Source organism: Erythrolamprus reginae, chromosome Z (genome assembly GCF_031021105.1).
Source record: "Erythrolamprus reginae isolate rEryReg1 chromosome Z, rEryReg1.hap1, whole genome shotgun sequence".
Taxonomy (NCBI): domain Eukaryota; kingdom Metazoa; phylum Chordata; class Lepidosauria; order Squamata; family Dipsadidae; genus Erythrolamprus; species Erythrolamprus reginae.
The window spans coordinates 41,534,207-41,552,224 of NC_091963.1; the positions used below are offsets into that span (position 1 = coordinate 41,534,207).

General features: G+C 40.3%; 1 protein-coding gene across 1 annotated transcript in view; it reads left to right on the plus strand.

Annotated features, from left to right (window-relative positions):
* Nucleotides 1-18,018, plus strand: part of HDAC9 (histone deacetylase 9) — a 277,705-nt gene that overhangs the window by 229,090 nt on the left and 30,597 nt on the right. Inside the window, exons 10-11 of the mRNA XM_070726525.1 lie at nt 4,933-5,064; nt 9,618-9,730. Of these exons, the coding sequence (XP_070582626.1) occupies nt 4,933-5,064; nt 9,618-9,730 (245 nt within the window). The remainder of the gene's footprint in view (nt 1-4,932; nt 5,065-9,617; nt 9,731-18,018) is intronic.

Consider the following 18,018-nt stretch of genomic DNA (forward strand, 5'->3'; position numbering starts at 1 on the left):
ATTACCAAGGTTTTGTCCCAACCTGACATATGATCTGGAGCAGAAGTGGCACAAATTGAATATATGGTGTTGTGGTTAGCTCTGGCCCAGCTCCTGCTCCACTGAATGTGCAGGTGGATGTGGGGGAGACATCCACATGCCACAGGCATTTTGCTCCCGATGGAATCTGCCGATGAAACCTCCTCTGACCAAGGAAGCATGAGTGACAGGGAAGAGGGGAGTTTGGCAGACAGCCCAGGAGGAGATCAATCATCTGTATCATCCTTGGATTCTGAACAAGAATTAATGACACATCCACGCATGTGTAGAGTGATGCATAGGAGACAACAACTGAAGGATTATTAAAAAGAGAAAATGAGGCCACCTGTGGTTGGGTGGGGCTCCAGTAATTAGGGCTGCTGCTATAAATAGCAGCGTGTGGGTTTGGCCGTTGTGAAAGAGTATCTGATCGCAGTTCTTCAGGAATCGTGTGTTGCTGTTTTCTGGACTTTGTTTGTTGATTTTTCATGCCTTTGAAACCAATGCAAAGCAACGTGTGTGTGTGTGTGTCTCACTTCGTTAGAAGAAGAAGGGGTATGAAGTTTCTTCACAGCTGCTAGCTAAGTACTTAATGACTGCTTAAGGGACGAGTGCTCTTTGCAATACAAAAAGAGTGCTTAGTTTATTTTGAATTTTGTGATAAAGAACATTGTGTTGAATTTTCAACGTGTGTGTGTCTGCAACTTGTACCCTTGAATTTTCGGGAGCCTCCTACCAGAGAGCCCCGCAGAACAGTATGGAATGTGCTGTATATACACGAAATGAACAGTGGACTTCCACCGGTTTGAGTTCATGATGTTCTTGCCGTCATCTCTGGGCCACAAAGTTTCTTCCTCCACCATAAGCAGGTGGCTCTGGGTGAAAATCGTGGTGGCTTAATGACCATTCAGTGACGGCCCACCTTGCTCAGATCACAGAGCATTCTACAAGGAGTGCTGCAACATTGGCGGCATTTGGCTTTACTGGAAGAGGTGTGCCACGCTGCCACCTGGGCATCCTCACCACAGTTTATCCAACATTATAAAAATGACAAATTTGTTTCAGCAGAGGACTCATTTCTCTTGTCACTTCAGTCTGATGAATGAGAGCAGCCCAGATCAATTCCCTCCTAATAGCAGACTGCTTGGGTATGTCCCATCCTGGAAGATAGTTCCACCCACGATGGAGAAGGGACATTGGTTTTATCTGATACGTCTCTTTTCATAAGATGGAACCATCATACAATCCCTCCCTGAGTTCCCTGGGTGTGGAGATTTTCTTAACTATATAGGGACATTTCTTATTACGGACACGGACAACTATGTGACTTATACTTGGAGACCACGTTGAATCTGTGTTCATCAGCTTCGTTGTACTGGGGGCTCCAGACAAGGCAGAGCCATCAAATTAAAATTAAGAGACATAGTCCTCATCTGCTTGGATGAGGTCAACCTATCCTGAATTATAGATCCACCCTATGAGAAGAGATGTAGCAGGTAAGATCAATGCCCCTGTCATATATTTTTATTTCTTTGAACTACATAGCTTTCTATCTCACATATGTGACTCTGAGCAGATTATAATAAATATATAATACAAAATGAAAACTCAGGAAAGCTGAACTTCATAACATAACTATCAACAACATCAGGAAATAGACTTACCACTTTTAGAGCTCTAGACCTAGTCACAAATCCAAGATTTTAGCACCTTGTGAAAGGCCAGCAGGATCAGGACTAGCCTAATCTGGGAATGATGTTCCACATATGAATGCCACTCTTGTTTTTGTTACCTTAACATTGGAGGTTTCCAACTTCCTTGAAGACCATGGAAGGAGATTTACCTTTCTACAGCATGTAGCCATTTGGATAGTTATGCATGGCTCTAAATTTACCCAGTCGACTCCAAAGGGCTTCATTGTTTGCCAATTAGCTTTGGAGTGAATGCAGAGTATGGTTATCATTTTAAAGCTCTTTATGGTTTAGGACCTCAATGTCTTTAAAAGTACCTTCTCTGACTGCCTTCACTAAATCTGCCAATTCAGTAAACCGAGAGAGAAGGTTTCCTATAGGTCCCATCTCTAAAAGAATTCTACCCACAAAAACCTTTAATCAAACCTTCTCATTGGTGATCTCCTTCTCTGCATCAGCTTGACTTTGCAAAACCAAATCAACTCTTTCCATAAGACTATTAGAACTTGGTTGTTTGATAGAATAGGGGATGCAAGACAAAAATCTGTCATTGGTGGAGGATATTGTTGGAATAGGTGAATTAAGTTCATGATTATAATGTTATTGTGTTTAAATTCTTTTGCTGATGATTATATATTATGTATCTTACAGCCTGGATCCGTGTCCCTCCTGGTTGGTTTCGGCCAGCAGGGAGGTGACGCGGAGCTGGGCCCAGGAGATTACCAGCGCCTCCTTGGGGAGGGGAGTTTTTCCATCTCTCTATAAAGAAGCGCTCGTGCGCCCCCTCCTCAAGAAGCCCTCCCTGGACCCAGCTGTGCTTAACAACTATCGTCCAGTCTCCAACCTTCCCTTTATGGGGAAGGTTGTCGAGAAGGTGGTGGCGCTCCAGCTCCAGCGGTCCTTGGAAGAAGACGATTATCTAGGTCCCCGGCAGTCGGGTTTCAGGCCCGGTTACAGCACGGAAACCGCTTTGGTCGCGTTGATGGATGATCTCTGGCGGGCCCGGGACAGGGGTTTATCCTCTGTCCTGGTGCTCCTTGACCTCTCAGCGGCTTTCGATACCATCGACCATGGTATCCTTCTGCACCGGTTGGAGGGGTTGGGGGTGGGAGGCACTGTGCTTCAGTGGTTCTCCTCCTACCTCTCTGGCCGGTCGCAGTCGGTGTTAGTGGGGGGCCAGAGGTCGACTCCTAGGTTTCTCCCTTGTGGGGTGCCTCAGGGGTCGGTCCTCTCCCCCCTGCTATTCAACATCTACATGAAACCGCTGGGCGAGATCATCCAAGGACATGGGGTGAGGTATCATCAATATGCGGATGATACCCAGCTCTACATCTCCACCCCATGCCCAGTCAACGAAGCGGCGGAAGTGATGTGCCGGTGCCTGGAGGCTGTTGGGGCCTGGATGGGTGTCAACAGACTCAAGCTCAACCCGGATAAGACGGAGTGGCTGTGGGTTTTGCCTCCCAAGGACAATTCCATCTGTCCGTCCATTACCCTGGGGGGGAATTATTGACCCCCTCAGAGAGGGTCCGCAACTTGGGCGTCCTCCTCGATCCACAGCTCACATTAGAAAAACATCTCTCAGCTGTGGCGAGGGGGACGTTTGCCCAGGTTCACCTGGTGCACCAGTTGCGGCCCTATCTGGACCGGGACTCACTGCTCACAGTCACTCATGCCCTCATCACCTCGAGGTTCGACTACTGTAATGCTCTCTACATGGGGCTACCTCTGAAAAGTGTTCGGAAACTTCAGATCGTGCAGAATGCAGCTGCGAGAGCAGTCATGGGCTTACCTAGGTATGCCCATGTTTCTCCATCACTCCGCAGTCTGCATTGGCTGCCGATCAATTTCCGGTCACAATTCAAAGTGTTGGTTATGACCTTTAAAGCCCTTCATGGCACTGGACCAGAATATCTCCGAGACCGCCTACTGCCGCACGAATCCCAGCGACCGATTAGGTCCCACAGAGTGGGCCTTCTCCGGGTCCCGTCAACTAAACAATGTCGGTTGGCGGGCCCCAGGGGAAGAGCCTTCTCTGTGGCGGCACCGGCCCTATGGAACCAACTCCCCCCGGAGATTAGGATTGCCCCTACTCTTCCTGCCTTCCGTAAACTCCTTAAAACCCACCTTTGTCGTCAGGCATGGGGGAATTGAAACATCTCCCCCTGGGCATGTTTAATTTATATATGGTATGCGTGTGTGTATGTCTGTTAGTATATGGGGTCTTTTAAATCTTTAAACATTTTAAAAACTGTTGGATTATTTATGATTTGTTGTTACATGTTGTGAGCCGCCCCGAGTCTTCGGAGAGGGGCGGCATACAAATCGAATAAATAATAATAATAATAATAGCCTGTTGGAATGGAGTATCACTGAAATAAATAAATAAATACATACATACATACACACACACACACACGCACACATACATAAGTACATTTACTTTTTAAAAAAGAACAAACAGATATATTAGTTTTATCCTGTTTTTTGTTTTTCAGTTGTGATAATTGCCATGAACAAGATATTCACTTAATTTTTCACTTAAAAAATAATAAAACAACATTAGTGCATTTTACATGGCATTTGGGAAATTTATAAAGGAAAACAAATAGTTTTGAACAATATTTTATATCAGAGTTTAACTTTCCAGATTTTAAATTCCATTTTCTTTGAGCCCTATCTACATGGCAAACGTGAAAGATGAAGGAAATTTCAAGTAATATTAAAAACACCACACATCAACCACATTTGTTTTATATAGACATGTAGAAATCATAAATCAAATTCTACTGTTTATGATTTAAAGAGATGATTAGCAATTCAAGAAGCCAACATTTTTGTAAAAGAACAAGCTAATCACGACTTATTTGAATTTGCTGGGAGTTTATTCTTTTAAAATTGGTGTTTGTAGATTTATTGCGGTTTCAATAGAAAATAATAACAAATCAGAAATAAGATGAATAAATACAAACTAAGTGGATTATCATTCATTGCATTAAGCCATATATGTAAACAGATACATAAACCATGGTTTCAAATAGTGATTCAGACATTTATATGTGAACCTACTATTATTTAATAATTTGTATGACTTTGTTCAATGACTATGTTGTTAAGTTGGAAGTTATAGGCAATCTTTGCAAACCTGGGAAAGCAGCAGGTCCAAAAAGGAAGCTTGCAGGTTTGTAGTTTGTAATCATAGATTTTTTTATCTTATTCTCAGCCTCCGAACCCAATTTGAAAGTTCGCTCAAAGTTAAAACAAAAAGTAACAGAAAGAAGAAGCAGCCCTTTACTCAGAAGGAAGGATGGAACAGTGGTCTGCTCGTTGAAGAAAAGATTAATTGAGATGACAGGTAATGAATTATAAATATCATGTTTAATTATTATTATAGTTTATTACATAACCACATATCCAGACTGGATTTGGCATTTTTATCTACCTATGGAGTCCTTGGGATAAACAGATGTTGACCTTTGATGGATTAAAGATATCATCTTAGAATATATTCCAAGTTAAGCTGCCTTTTTCAATTGATTATCGTGATTTTGTCAATCTAATGGTGTTTATGTAGGGCTCCAGTTGTTTTGGGATTTCACCCAAAGGTACTAAAATTGATATTTTCTTTCCTTTCTTTTGCCATAGTCATTTTATTTATGTTTCCATATCTTTGTATTTTGTTATTTTCTCCAGTTCTTTCTCTTTTACTCTTCTGTCTCCAGGTATTACTACATTCACTATTTAGCCTTTTCTCCTTGGTGAGGAGGGAGAGAGAAGCCATGTGTGGGTGTTCATTCTGTCCATCAGATTGAAGACTGAGTACGTGTTTGGATGAACTCCAGTCCCGCCTACATCCACCAGATATTCCCAGATTCAACTCAATTTTCAATCAGATAGGACATTTTGGAGCATGCTCCCATTCCTGGCTTCTTCATAGTAAGAAGGAAAAGGAAGTCACCCAGTTCGATAGGCTGGCAGTCTTGGCTGTGTTGGGCTTGTAGCGCCATATGTGTGAAGCAGCCATTGTTGGGAACAGCAATAATCTAGCAGCCTCGGCCGTTCACGATCATCCGTACTGAGAGAAGGGTAGACGTGCCATGCTGTAGCTTTGATCCCCCTGGACCATTAGGTAGTAGCCTCAGCCCTTAAGGATCAGCCCTTAAGGAGCATGGAGGTAAAGGCAGGCTTGCCACGCAGTTGTTGGAGCCCATCAGACCATTAGGCTAACAGCCTCAGCCCTTTTGGTTTAAATTGCTGTGCCATCCACTAGAAAGGCAAGCAGCCTGGTGGTGTATTAAGGAATTTTTCCCTAATTTCATTCAACAATGAAGTTTGGGGATTGTTAGTACAGAGTACATGTGTGTTAGGGTTTACCACTGTAAACTTGCACTGTCACTTTAAATGTTACAGTTGCTACTGTAAAGCTGTACTGTCACTTAAACAGTTAAATATTTCTAAGCTGGTACGTCATTAGAGGGCGCCAGTAATCCATCCCTCAAATGAGGCTGTGATGTACATTTCTGCTCAGTCATTCTCTTACTTTGCCTGAGAGGGGGGAGTTGTGTTTATGCTTCGTGCGTATCTTCTTGTATAAGCTTCGTGCTTATTATCTATATTGCATGTTGCTTTATGCTTCTAATCTTGTAATTGCTCAGTGCTTATTATCCTGTATTTGCTTCGTGCTTATTCTGGATTGTTTCTATATTTTGTTTATATGTAAATAATACTTATTTAACTAAGTCTGTGTGTTGGCTTTATCGCACATCCACGCTCTGTTAAAATTCTCTGCTTGATGATGTCGAAGGTTTCATAGCTTAGCTATACCAAGAAAAGCCAACAGGGATGAACCAATTTGGAAGATTTTTAGTCGTTTCAGTATGAGGGAACATAAGAGTTGTACTCTGTGATTTACAATTATAACATGGCTTAGCAGAAACATTGTTGATACGTGGTAATCAAATGATGCGGTAAGCAATTGGCTCCAAGGCAGTGCAGCACTTTGTTTTGCGCTCGCAGCCTACCATAGTTGTGCACAGCATAGGCATGCAGTGAGACCCTGATGTGATTTTCAAGAAAAGGAACATTGTTAGGCTGGGGTGCAGGGCACTCCATTGAATGGCCCTGGATGATCTTAAGTCTGATGACAATAAGGTGAAATTGGCGTTCTGCAACACCCACTAGGAAGCTGCCTTGGCAGTGAAGGCAGATACTTTAGCTTCATTTTTCAGCAGAGCATCCTTGCTCTGGCTGCACCAACTGCAGCCTCAAGAGAAATCAGGCTCCATGAAGATAGGTAAATTGGTTGCTGTAGCTGAATACGTAGCTGCCCCACACTTAATGCTGCCAAGTTTCTTCCAGATCTATGGCCTTGTTGATCATGGCCAAATGCTTACTCTGAGTTAAGTACTGGCAGGCTGACAACGAAAATAAGTGGAAGCTGGCCTTGGCCCTTTGCAGGCAAGGAATTGTTTGTCAAGGCCCTTGAATCTATCTTGATGAAATCCAAGAGCATGGGTAAGGTTATGCCTTATTTTTTTCGGTGCAAGGACCACTGTCCTTTGCCTTATTTTCAGCATTAGCCCTTTTGAGGGCATGTCCAGGGTGCAGACTACCAGCACTCAGGCCGGCAGTTTTTAAGTAGACAGGATTTATAAAATCACCAGCAGTACCAGAATAAGAGATCTTTCCAAGGTCCTTCCACCATTCTAAGTGAAGGCAGTCCAAATCCATCTATTGGGGGGTCATCTCAGCCTGTCTTTCCAAAGGTTGGAAGCCACAACCTCAGACAGGTAATCCTCAAGACAGTTCAGTTCGAGCTGTCCCTGGAGCTCCTCTAATCCCCCCCCAAGTTTTTCATCTATAGACTCAACAAAGAGGGGTTTCATGGAGTTGGCCATCCGTCACCTCTTAAAGACTCATGCTATCCAACTGGTTCCTCAGGAGAAGATAGGCAAGGAGTTTTACTCCATTCTCTGTAAATTCCAAAAATTCGGATGGATGGTGCACCATTCTCAATATAAATTTCCTGAACAAATACATTGCCTACAAGTGCTCTAAGATGCAGATGTTTTACACATCCTGGAAAGCAACAGGGAGGGAGACTTCCACTCCTCCTTAGATCTCACAGATGCATGCCTGCATGTCCCAATCTGGCTGGATCAGAGGTGCTTTTTTCAGTTTGCTTACCAAGGCAAGCATTTCCAAAACAGGGCTTTGCCATTTGGGCTTTCTTCTGTCCCAAGAATCTATACAAAGCTGTTGGCGGTGCTGACAGCAAGTCTGCGGTCTGTTCTGATTAACTGCAGTACTACCTGGATGACATTCTTGTCTAGTCCTCCTTGAAGCACCAATCAGAAGAGCACCTCATGGTCATGATCCAAGCTCTTTGAGAACATGGGTTCTTGATCAATGCAACCAAGAGCCATTTTCTACCTGCCACCCAAATTCTTTATCTGGGGCCATCATAGACATTTCCACGTATATGGCCTACAGATCACCAGTCCATGATCCATGATACATGGCACTCAAACCCAGGACCTGGCAAATCTAGCAACTCTCTCAATTGCTAGGCAAGATAAATCTCATGCATAGACATTGTTCCATGGGCACACCTGCATGCCAGAACCCTGCAGTGTTTTCTCTTGTCCTATCAGAAAGCAGGTTTAAATATGGGGTGTTATGTGGTAGGTGTCTGTCTATTTGAATTCCAAAGTCCTGGAGCAATTTAGCACCTTCACTTTCTTTGATGTTATCTATTTTTTGGTTCCACTAATTTAATTAACCTTAAGTAACCCTAATCCTTATTATATTATTTTTGCCACTGGCTTCTTTTACTGAGGATAATTATTTGGAAGATATATTTAAAATCAGTAAATCCTAAGAATTCTGCACTTTTGAAAAATGATTTAGAAAAATTTATTCATAAGAAATTATTTATATCTTATGTAAAAATGAACCACAGAAACTCCAGCTATATATATCTTAAAAATGGCAAAACATTTCCAAGATTCCATGTAAGGTTTGAAGATAATTGTCCTATTAAAGTTAGTTTCATTAACAGTTTATTTTAAAAAATAAACTTTTTTATTTTGTAGTTTGTGTAGAAATTTGAAAAAGATCATAAAAATCCCTTTAATGAATAGCAGAGAGGTACCATGTTTGTGCTTGAATGAGATCTGAAATATTTCTCATTTTCAGTCACAGCCTTAGTAAATAGCTAATTTAAAGGAACCAAATTATATTGTGTGTCCTTTGGTCATTAGCATCAAGATTATTTTTGAAGACAGTATTTGTGAGCCATCTGTTTATATGCTTTTTATATAATAGGGACATTTTATGTTTGTATGATATAAATTGTGTTGCTTATATATATAAGCAAACAAAGTATAATAAAATCATCAAGATATTGTATTGAGGTTCTGAAGACTCCTGTTTTTCCTTAAAATTTACTGACTGAACTGCAAATGAGGTATTGTTTTTTATTAGTTGCTCATATAAAGGCTAGTTCACAACTGAGTCCTCCAGGGGTTTATCCAAACAGCCTAGGAATGGCAGCAGGCCTCATGAATTGATGACATGTTATCTTGACCTTTGGGAGTCCAGTATCTCTATCATGCTGGCCTCTTACAGAGGCAGCAGAGAATGCAGCCAAAGGTACTTCCTTTTCCTTTACTCATTAGGAACTTTTTTTAGTATTTTGCCTACCACTGAGAAACTTGCCCATCTTGGAAGGAGGAAAATATTGCTCAATTAATAAATTGTGGGCTTTTATGTTTGGGAAACGTTATGAGGTAAAGAAAATTTATGTGAATGAAAGAATGCATTGTGTGGGCAACTTATTTTCTGCTGTAGATGAAACTTTCTGATGGCCAATCATACTTAGATTTATTTCTTTTACTAAAATTCCAGAACCATCAGTTGGTAGCAGTTCTCCAGGATCAGGCCCAAGCTCACCATGTAATTGTCCTACAAGAAATACAGAGACTGAAACATCAGTATTGCCTTTGAATTCCCCAGCTGAGGTAAGAAAATAATGATTTTATGTATCTGGTATTTGGAGGACTGCACAAATCTTAAGATACAAAAACAATACAACAAGTGCAAAATGCAGTGCTTAAGTAGTTATCTAGGTGATTTATCATCTAACATCCATCTGTTGAGAACTACACAGATTATAATTTTCTTTCTGGATGCAGTTCAGGGACACGATTATCATCTTTAAAATCCCGGTTATTCCAGTACACCGTGGCTATCCTTTTAAATCTGAAAATAAAGATCTCTCTGGGTTGCCATCTCTGAGTTGTCCTCTTCAGAGATCTCAGGTTTGGATGTTTTCGACTGGCCTCCCACCCGTCTTTGGAACAGCATTCCTTTCAATTTCAGAGTGGCTGCACCACAATTTGTACAACCCAAATTTTCTGTTAAGTGAGACATTTGTTAAGTGAGTTTTGCCTCATTTTCTTATCACAGTTGTTAAATTGCTTACAAAGGTATTGAATGAACCTGGCTTTCCTATTGACTTTACTTCACAGAAGGTCAAAAAGGTGATCACATGACCACAGGATATTGGAACTGGCAATAATACGAACTAACTGCCATTGAATTTTGATGGGGATGCTGCAACGGCCATATGAAAATGGTCATAAGTCACCATTTTAGAGCTATTGTAACTTTGAACAGTCACTAAATAAAGTTGTAAGTCAAGGACTACCTGAATTTGTAATTATATAAATTTGTAATTTGCCATTAAGATCTGATTGTTTTTCCAATGGATCTTCTGTGAGAGTGATTGTGCTGTATATAAGTTACGATTGTTTCTTGGGACTTGGGAAAACTGAATTATTTAATTATTATGTTTTGATTTTTAATCTTATTATTGTTTTGGAGGTTTAAATATCACAAAATCAAACATAATTGGAAGAACAGGTATGTACGTGTGGATGGATGGATAATACCTTTTGCTGGATATCTGTGTACTTGTCCAATATTTAGGTGTAGGCAGTGAAGGGCTACCAAAATTTTTATTACCACACTGTGGACGTGGCTTATGCAGGATGCCACGCATTTTCTTTCAACATCTTTCAGTGCAAATAGGGTGCCCTGGGGTGGAACTCCAGTTTTGCTACCCCACTGCATTCCCCCCTGGTCCGGGCAGCAGCCCACCCCTGGGTGGAGGTAAATGGACTTATTGGTACATAATAAGATAGTGATAGATGATTTTCCATAACATCTAGTGCGAAATAATGGCAAATGCTTATTAGATATTCAAGCACAAGAGAACACCTGTAACTCACTAGGATTGCCATCTTCTGAGTTTGATTCTGCTAACTGCTCCAAAGCTGTCCTATAGACTAGGGGCAGATACATATGTAAAAATTAACATTTAAAACAGAGGTGTCAAGCTTCATTTCATTTAGGGCCGCATCAGTGGGGGAGTGTGACTGGGGAAAGGGGGTGGCCAAGATGGGAATTTGACAAAGGCTCTTTCTCTTCTCTTCATTCTTTCCGCAGTTACATACTCTAACTATTTTTCTATCTCTTCTACCAGATATTACTGGCAAACATTTATTACTTTTTTCATACTCCACTAAACATTTTATTTCTAAATTTATACCCTATTGTTTAATAGTAAATTGCTTTTCCAGGCAGAAAAGCTATTTATACTATTGTATTTTTTAATATTCAATTAATAATAAAAATACAATAGCATAAATAACTTGATAATACAAGATCCAACAGCAGAAGTAAATTTCCAGGATAATAAATAGATTGTTGATTGCAGATTTAATGGACCTATAGTATGTAAAATCTGCCATTAAACTGTATAACATAGGATGTTGCTTGTTTTATATCCAGATCAGGCAGTTACTTGAGGCCAAATACAGTGGTACCTCTACTTAAGAATGCCTCTACTGAAGAACTTTTCTAGATAAGAACTGGATGTTCAAGATTTTTTTGCCTCTACTTAAGAACCAATTTCTGCTTAAGAAACCAAGTTCGGAAAAATTTCCCAGGAAATTTGAGAGCGGCACGAAGGCCCGGCCAGTTTCCTGCCATTCCTCCTTTTATTCCCGCCATGTCGGGCTTTTTAGGGCTGCCAGAGGAACCTTTTTGTGGTGCTTAAGGAGGCTTTCCCCTCTTCTTACCTTCTTCCTTCAGCAGTGACTGTCCTCCTCCTCTTCTTCCTCCTCACCCCCCACCCAAATTCCAAACTTTCATTTCTTTCCTAATGGGTTTTCACACATTATTTGCTTTTACATTGATTGCTATGGGAAAAATTGCTTCTACTTAAGAATGTTTCTACTTAAAAACCTGGTCACGGAACGAATTAAGTTCTTAAGTAGAGGTACCACTGTAATTGTAATCCAGTCCAATCCAGTCCTCCTGTAACACTCTGCCAGCTAAAAACGGGTCACGCAGAGGCCCTGCACAGCCTGTTTTGGGTCTCCCCGGCCTCATGAAGCACTATGCCAGACAAAAACAAAGGTCCCAAAACGGCCCATTTGTGCCCGGCAGAGTGCTGGAGGCCAGGGAGGCCACAAATGGGCTACATGGGGGCTGTCCACAACCCCCTCAGCCTATTTGGCCAGCAGAGGCACCGCAGGCCGGTCTATTAAAATTTGTTGCATAAATATCAAAACCAGAAGCCCACACAGATGACTGATTCAGCTGGATTAAACAACTTCTATATAACTATAATAACAGATGAATTTATAATACTATTAGAAGATTATTTCTTCAAGTAAACACAAGCAGGAGTTAGTCTCATTTCAGCAGAGAGTTCAGAGGAGGGTGCAGAGGGTGAACTTGGAGCCATGTCCAGCTTAAGCTTAAGCTTTCAGTTTTGATTCTGTGCACAGACTCAGAAGTGGTTAGCTTCCATTGGCTGACTTAGTTGCTATGCCTATTCATTGGCTAATATTGTTCATGAATAACTCTCCCAGTTTATGAATATCTTATCATGGTCATTTGATATTTCCAGGACAGCCCCACGAGGCAGATTTAAGCACCCTTGAATTTGACCTCTGATCTAAAATATTGGGATGCCAAAGCAGTCTGCCTGATTAAGGCCATATTTGGAACATTGAATCCAGTTTTGGTCACCACATTATAAAAAAGATGTTGATACTTTGGGAGAAGTGCAAAGAAGAGCAATTAAGATTATTAAAGACCTGGAGACTAAAACATATTTTAAAAATGCAGGATTTGGGTTTAGCTAGTCTAGAGAAAAGAAAGACTGGTGAGAACATAATAGCAGTATTTCAGTATTTGAAAGGCTGCCACAAAGAAGAGGGGATCAATTTATTTTCTAAAGTACCAGCGGACAGGATAAGAAACAATAAAGGGAATAGTTAAATAAATGGTTAAATAAATAAATGGTTTAGAAATTGATCAAAATTGATCAAATTACTGAACTTTAGTATAATTTACTTTCATTGTGTGATTTACAGTAATGAAATTTTGTGAATCCATGAGAACCAGTTATAATTCTGCAACACTATGATCCAAGCATTAACAAACACAGTTGCTTAAACAAATGGTATCCCCAAACAATTCACTACATAATATCTTCAATGTTGTATCCAGCAATACAACATCTTTTTTTAAAAAAAAGATAAGCTAACAACAAGGCAATCTTATGATGTTTCCTATTGCTCTGCAAAATGGATGGGGATTACTAAGCTCTTCCATGAATGAAAGAAAAGGGGGTCACCTAAGCCCCATTAGTATGAAAGCATTTTTTTTGTTTTGATAAAAAACTTCCTTATATGCAGAAGATTGTAAAATAAATGTCTGACATTTCAGCTAAAAAGAATAGAAAGACACATAACAGTAAAGAATTGGAAAGTTGACATTTTTGTTAATCATCATGCAAACTATTTACAACAACTCTTAAACATATGAATGTATAAATTATAATTGTATTTAGGTGCATTCTGGACCTGGATTCATGCATCCAAAAATATATTTAAATTCATTTTTTTTAAAAAAATATTTCTCTGCAAAATTGAGTATTTTGCATGTAATTTGCACATACTTGCATTATATTGATTTTTACTAAATGAAATGAAAATACATTTGCAGGATTGCAACCTGTGAAATCTTTTGATAAAAAAAATAGCATAAGGGAAAGTCATTTGTCAGATGGAAAGCTAAAGGGATAATTTCTTCAGGTCATTGACAGGACAATAACCTCTGAAGCTGCAAAGCCCAGTTCAGTCTCCAACAGTGACTTTTTCTAATAACGAATTAATTGTATGTGTGAACTCTGATCCAAGGGCAGGCGTGTGACCTCTTCACACTGATAAGTAGCTTCTCTTTGGCCCAGAACAATCCCCTTCCCTAAAAGGTTACATTGATAGCTAACATGTGGTGTTTTTGAGTCATAAAGCTCTACATAAGATTCAAGGAAGCTAAAAATGTAGAATTTCAAGATACACTAATTCATACAACAGTACTTTCAACACAGAAAGTTTAATTCGGATAAGAAAATAATGCTGCATGATCTGTTAATTTTTGAGCATGAATACCTTCTGAAAACATTCTGCTATACATTTCATCATATTAAGCAATAAAATGGGGGAGACTTTCCCAACTCTTAAGGAAGAAATAGATTCTCATAACCTAATTTTAAATGTGTTTTAAAACATTGGAATGGGGATATTATTTTTTTTTGCAGCATTTAAAAAGAACATTTTGGGTGAATATTAAAGTAAACAAATTTACTATTACTGTATATAGTATTATTTATTCTTCTTTTGAAATGTTAATTAGGGAGCAAGGCCATCATTTAATAGTTAAAACATATGGTGTGCTTGCCAATGATCTCTGTTTCAAATAGGCTAAAAGGGATTTTGATGTAAAACACTACATACCTGCTTTAGAGAAGTAAGAAATGAGAGGTAATAGAATAGTAGCCCACATTCAGCAAGGGATCTGCTTTAATATAAATATTTTTCTGTGTTCCATTGTTGTTGATTATATGGAAATATTTTCAATCTGCTTATTTAGATATTGTATTAGGATAGTTGGATTTATATCAGTTTCAGGTTTACAGTATTGTATTAGGATAGTTGGATTTATATCAGTTTCAGGTTTACAGTATTTTAAATAAATTAGTGAAATTATTTTTTTAAAGCATTTATTTCAAGTGGAACCATTGATTTCAACTGAATATCAAAAATATGCATATTGGAAAATAAGTTGGAGAAACATAATTGCTTATGACAATAGAAATAGCTCTCACAGTGCTAGTTTAATAATGCATTCACATCGTTATTTTATTGCAGGAATGCATATAAATAGCAAATTAAATTCTTACCTAATCCCAGAGTTCTACTATTATATTTTATATAATTTTGTAGTATTGTATATTATATAATTTCTATAGACCAGAGTTATACTTATTTAAATATGTAACTTTTTACCATGATTAAAACAGCCTATCTGTATATAATTGTACTAAGAACTCTCAGGGCACTTGGGACTGTTCTGTATAGGCCACATATCCTCTGTATAGAGGATAAACATCAATCATCAATCTATGGTCAAAACTAGTGGAAGAATCTGATTTGGCAGTGTAAATCATATCAGATGGGAATGAAAGAAAGTTCTATTAAGTCAAATAATTGCCCATCTTATTATAATTTTTGTTAAGAAACAGTAGTATTCCAGATTTCTCATCATTAATCCTATTTAGGATTGAACTTGGGATATTTTGATTCAGTATGTGTTTACCATGGAGCCACATCTCTTGACTAAGATACATGTAGTAATTAATCTGAATTCTTCCCTACAGAGAATATTCTCATTGGGCCTGACATTCTCCATAGGGGTGGAGCTAACCTCCAAGAATGGGATGACACCAACCCTTTAGCCAATGAGGACTGAGTCTGACAGATTGATATCTTCATCCTCCTGCCTCATTTCCCCCTCTTTGACTCAGTCCTCAGACTGAAGAGGACATGTGTTCTTATGCTGCTCCCATTCTTCTGAGGTGTTTTCTACCATCTATCACTGACAGTTCGAACTGTGAATTTTTCTCCCAAGCTGACCCAAGGAGTTGCTGTCTGAGTCTTGATCCGAGGGCCTCTGGTTCCAGGGGGTTCCCCTCTCACTTTTAGCCCCGTGCTCATTATTCCGGCTCTGTGTGAGGCATGCTGGCCTGTTCTCGGTCTCTGGAGTCCTTGTGTTCATGGGACTAATGGCTATGGGAGCTTCCGCTTCATTGCTGCTCAGCTACAGCGTGACTTTCTAGACTTGAGCTTTACCGCTGGAGCTATTTCGCTCATGCAGCTGTCTTGTCACCTACTCTGGAATAGAGGTCTTGCCCCTCGTATCAGTGTTTGTTGCTCAGTATTAAAACTTGTTGTGAGAGCCCAGACTTGATATCTCACTTGTACAGATGGTCTGTCACCTTCCTCCTGGCATAGGGGACTTGCCGCTCATACTGGCATTAGCTGCTCTTCAGCAAGCCTTGATTAGCCTCATTCGTAAGCCCTTTCACCTCCCACCTGTGGCTATTGGGCTTCATGCCTTTACCAATAGCTAAAACAGGCAAAAAGAAAAAGACAGTGGCCATTTTGAAGTGGCTATATCAATTGACATTGGGCATTTGTATACCATTCAACAAAGCAGTGGCCATCTTGTGTGCAGTGATCATTTTGAGAGTGGCAAAGATGCTGATGCCATCAAGGCCCAATCAGTGAGGCGATGGCAGTTCACAGTGGCCATTTTTAGTGAGGACATCCAAAATTGGCAGTCCAAAATATACTAGACAGAGACATCTGGGAGGTCTTTCCTTCCCAAGGGGTTTCTGTGGTGCCTGTTTCACAGCATCAGCAACCTTCACTCCGACAACCGGTGGGCTTCAAGACCTGTCCTCAATTGTGTCACTCGACCCTAGTGTCTGAGTCACTTTATAGCCATAGCAATAAAGCAAGGTATTTAGACAGGTCTCCAACCGAAGAGCATGCCCACGGCTTTTGCTACTCATGTGAACAAACCTTCTACCCATGCTTATCCCTCAGAGTATGGGCGCCAATTTTGACCAATGCTCCTCTGAATGCTGTTTGGGGTCTCAGTCCAACCTAGATGAGGCTGAGTTAGATCTTGACCTCTCCGAGGACAAGGAGATTTTCCCCAACCCTCCTCCCTTGTTGGGCCTGTTTCATCCAAGTGTATTCAAATCATTTTTGTTTACAGCTAAGAATGAAGCTAATCTGGGAGCCACTCCTTGGGGTCTTCTAATGGAACCTCTACTAAGAACCCCCTATTTGAGAAGACCATCTCAGAAGCAGAGGTGATACTAGCTCCCCATTCTTCATGGAGGCTGTTAAGTACCAATGGATTTCAGTTTTGGGGCCCTTGTCCAATCAACTGGGCAAATGATATGATCATGAATGCTGCCATCCAACACCAGCCGGTTATCCAGGCCATCCAGCCGATGCCTGATGATCAGCTAGGGCAGGTATTCTATTCCATCTTATTTGTGGCCCTCAATCCTCAGTGGGTGGGGAGCTATTCTTGACTTGAAGAATCTAAATCTCTAGGTCATCTACAAATGATTCAAAATGTACACGCTTCAACCCATCTTAAGTGGCATATGGAGGGGTACCTCCTCACTTTGATCAATGTCATTGGGGCCTACTTGCACATACCACTTTGGTCTTCCCACAAAAAAATATTTAAGGTTCTGTTACACAGGTCTCATTATGAGTACAGGACCCTCCCATTTGGCCTCTCTGCAGTGCCAAGGGTCTTTAACAAGATGCTGGTGGCACTGGCAACACATTTGATATTGATACCTGTTTGTATCCAATGTTACCTGGATGATATACTTGTTTAGTCATCATCTAGGCACCAGTTGGTACACAAAGTTCAGGTAACGGTTAACATCCTCAGACACCACAGGTTCTCAATAAATCTAGACAAGAGTCATCTATTCCTGATCACTAGACTGACTCATTTAAGAGTGCATGGTGTACCTTTCCCTGAAGCATCAAAATGATCTTTCAGATATTTTCCATCAAGCCATGTGACAGCCCAGGGTTCTCCTGAAGCTGCTTTCCATGTTTCTGAGTAAAATAATATCAGCCATACACATTAACCCTTGGGCTCACCTGCATTCCAGTGAATTGCAATGGTTTCTCTTATCCTTTCAGAGATCGAGACACAGCACATCAGCTTCTAAGATTTTGATATCCTCTCCCATCCAACACTCTCTCCATTGGTGGACTTGTTCAGTCATCAGCTGGCCATCGTGAAGGATTCTTACTTCCTGGAGCCCTGCAGGATTACTGTCACCCTG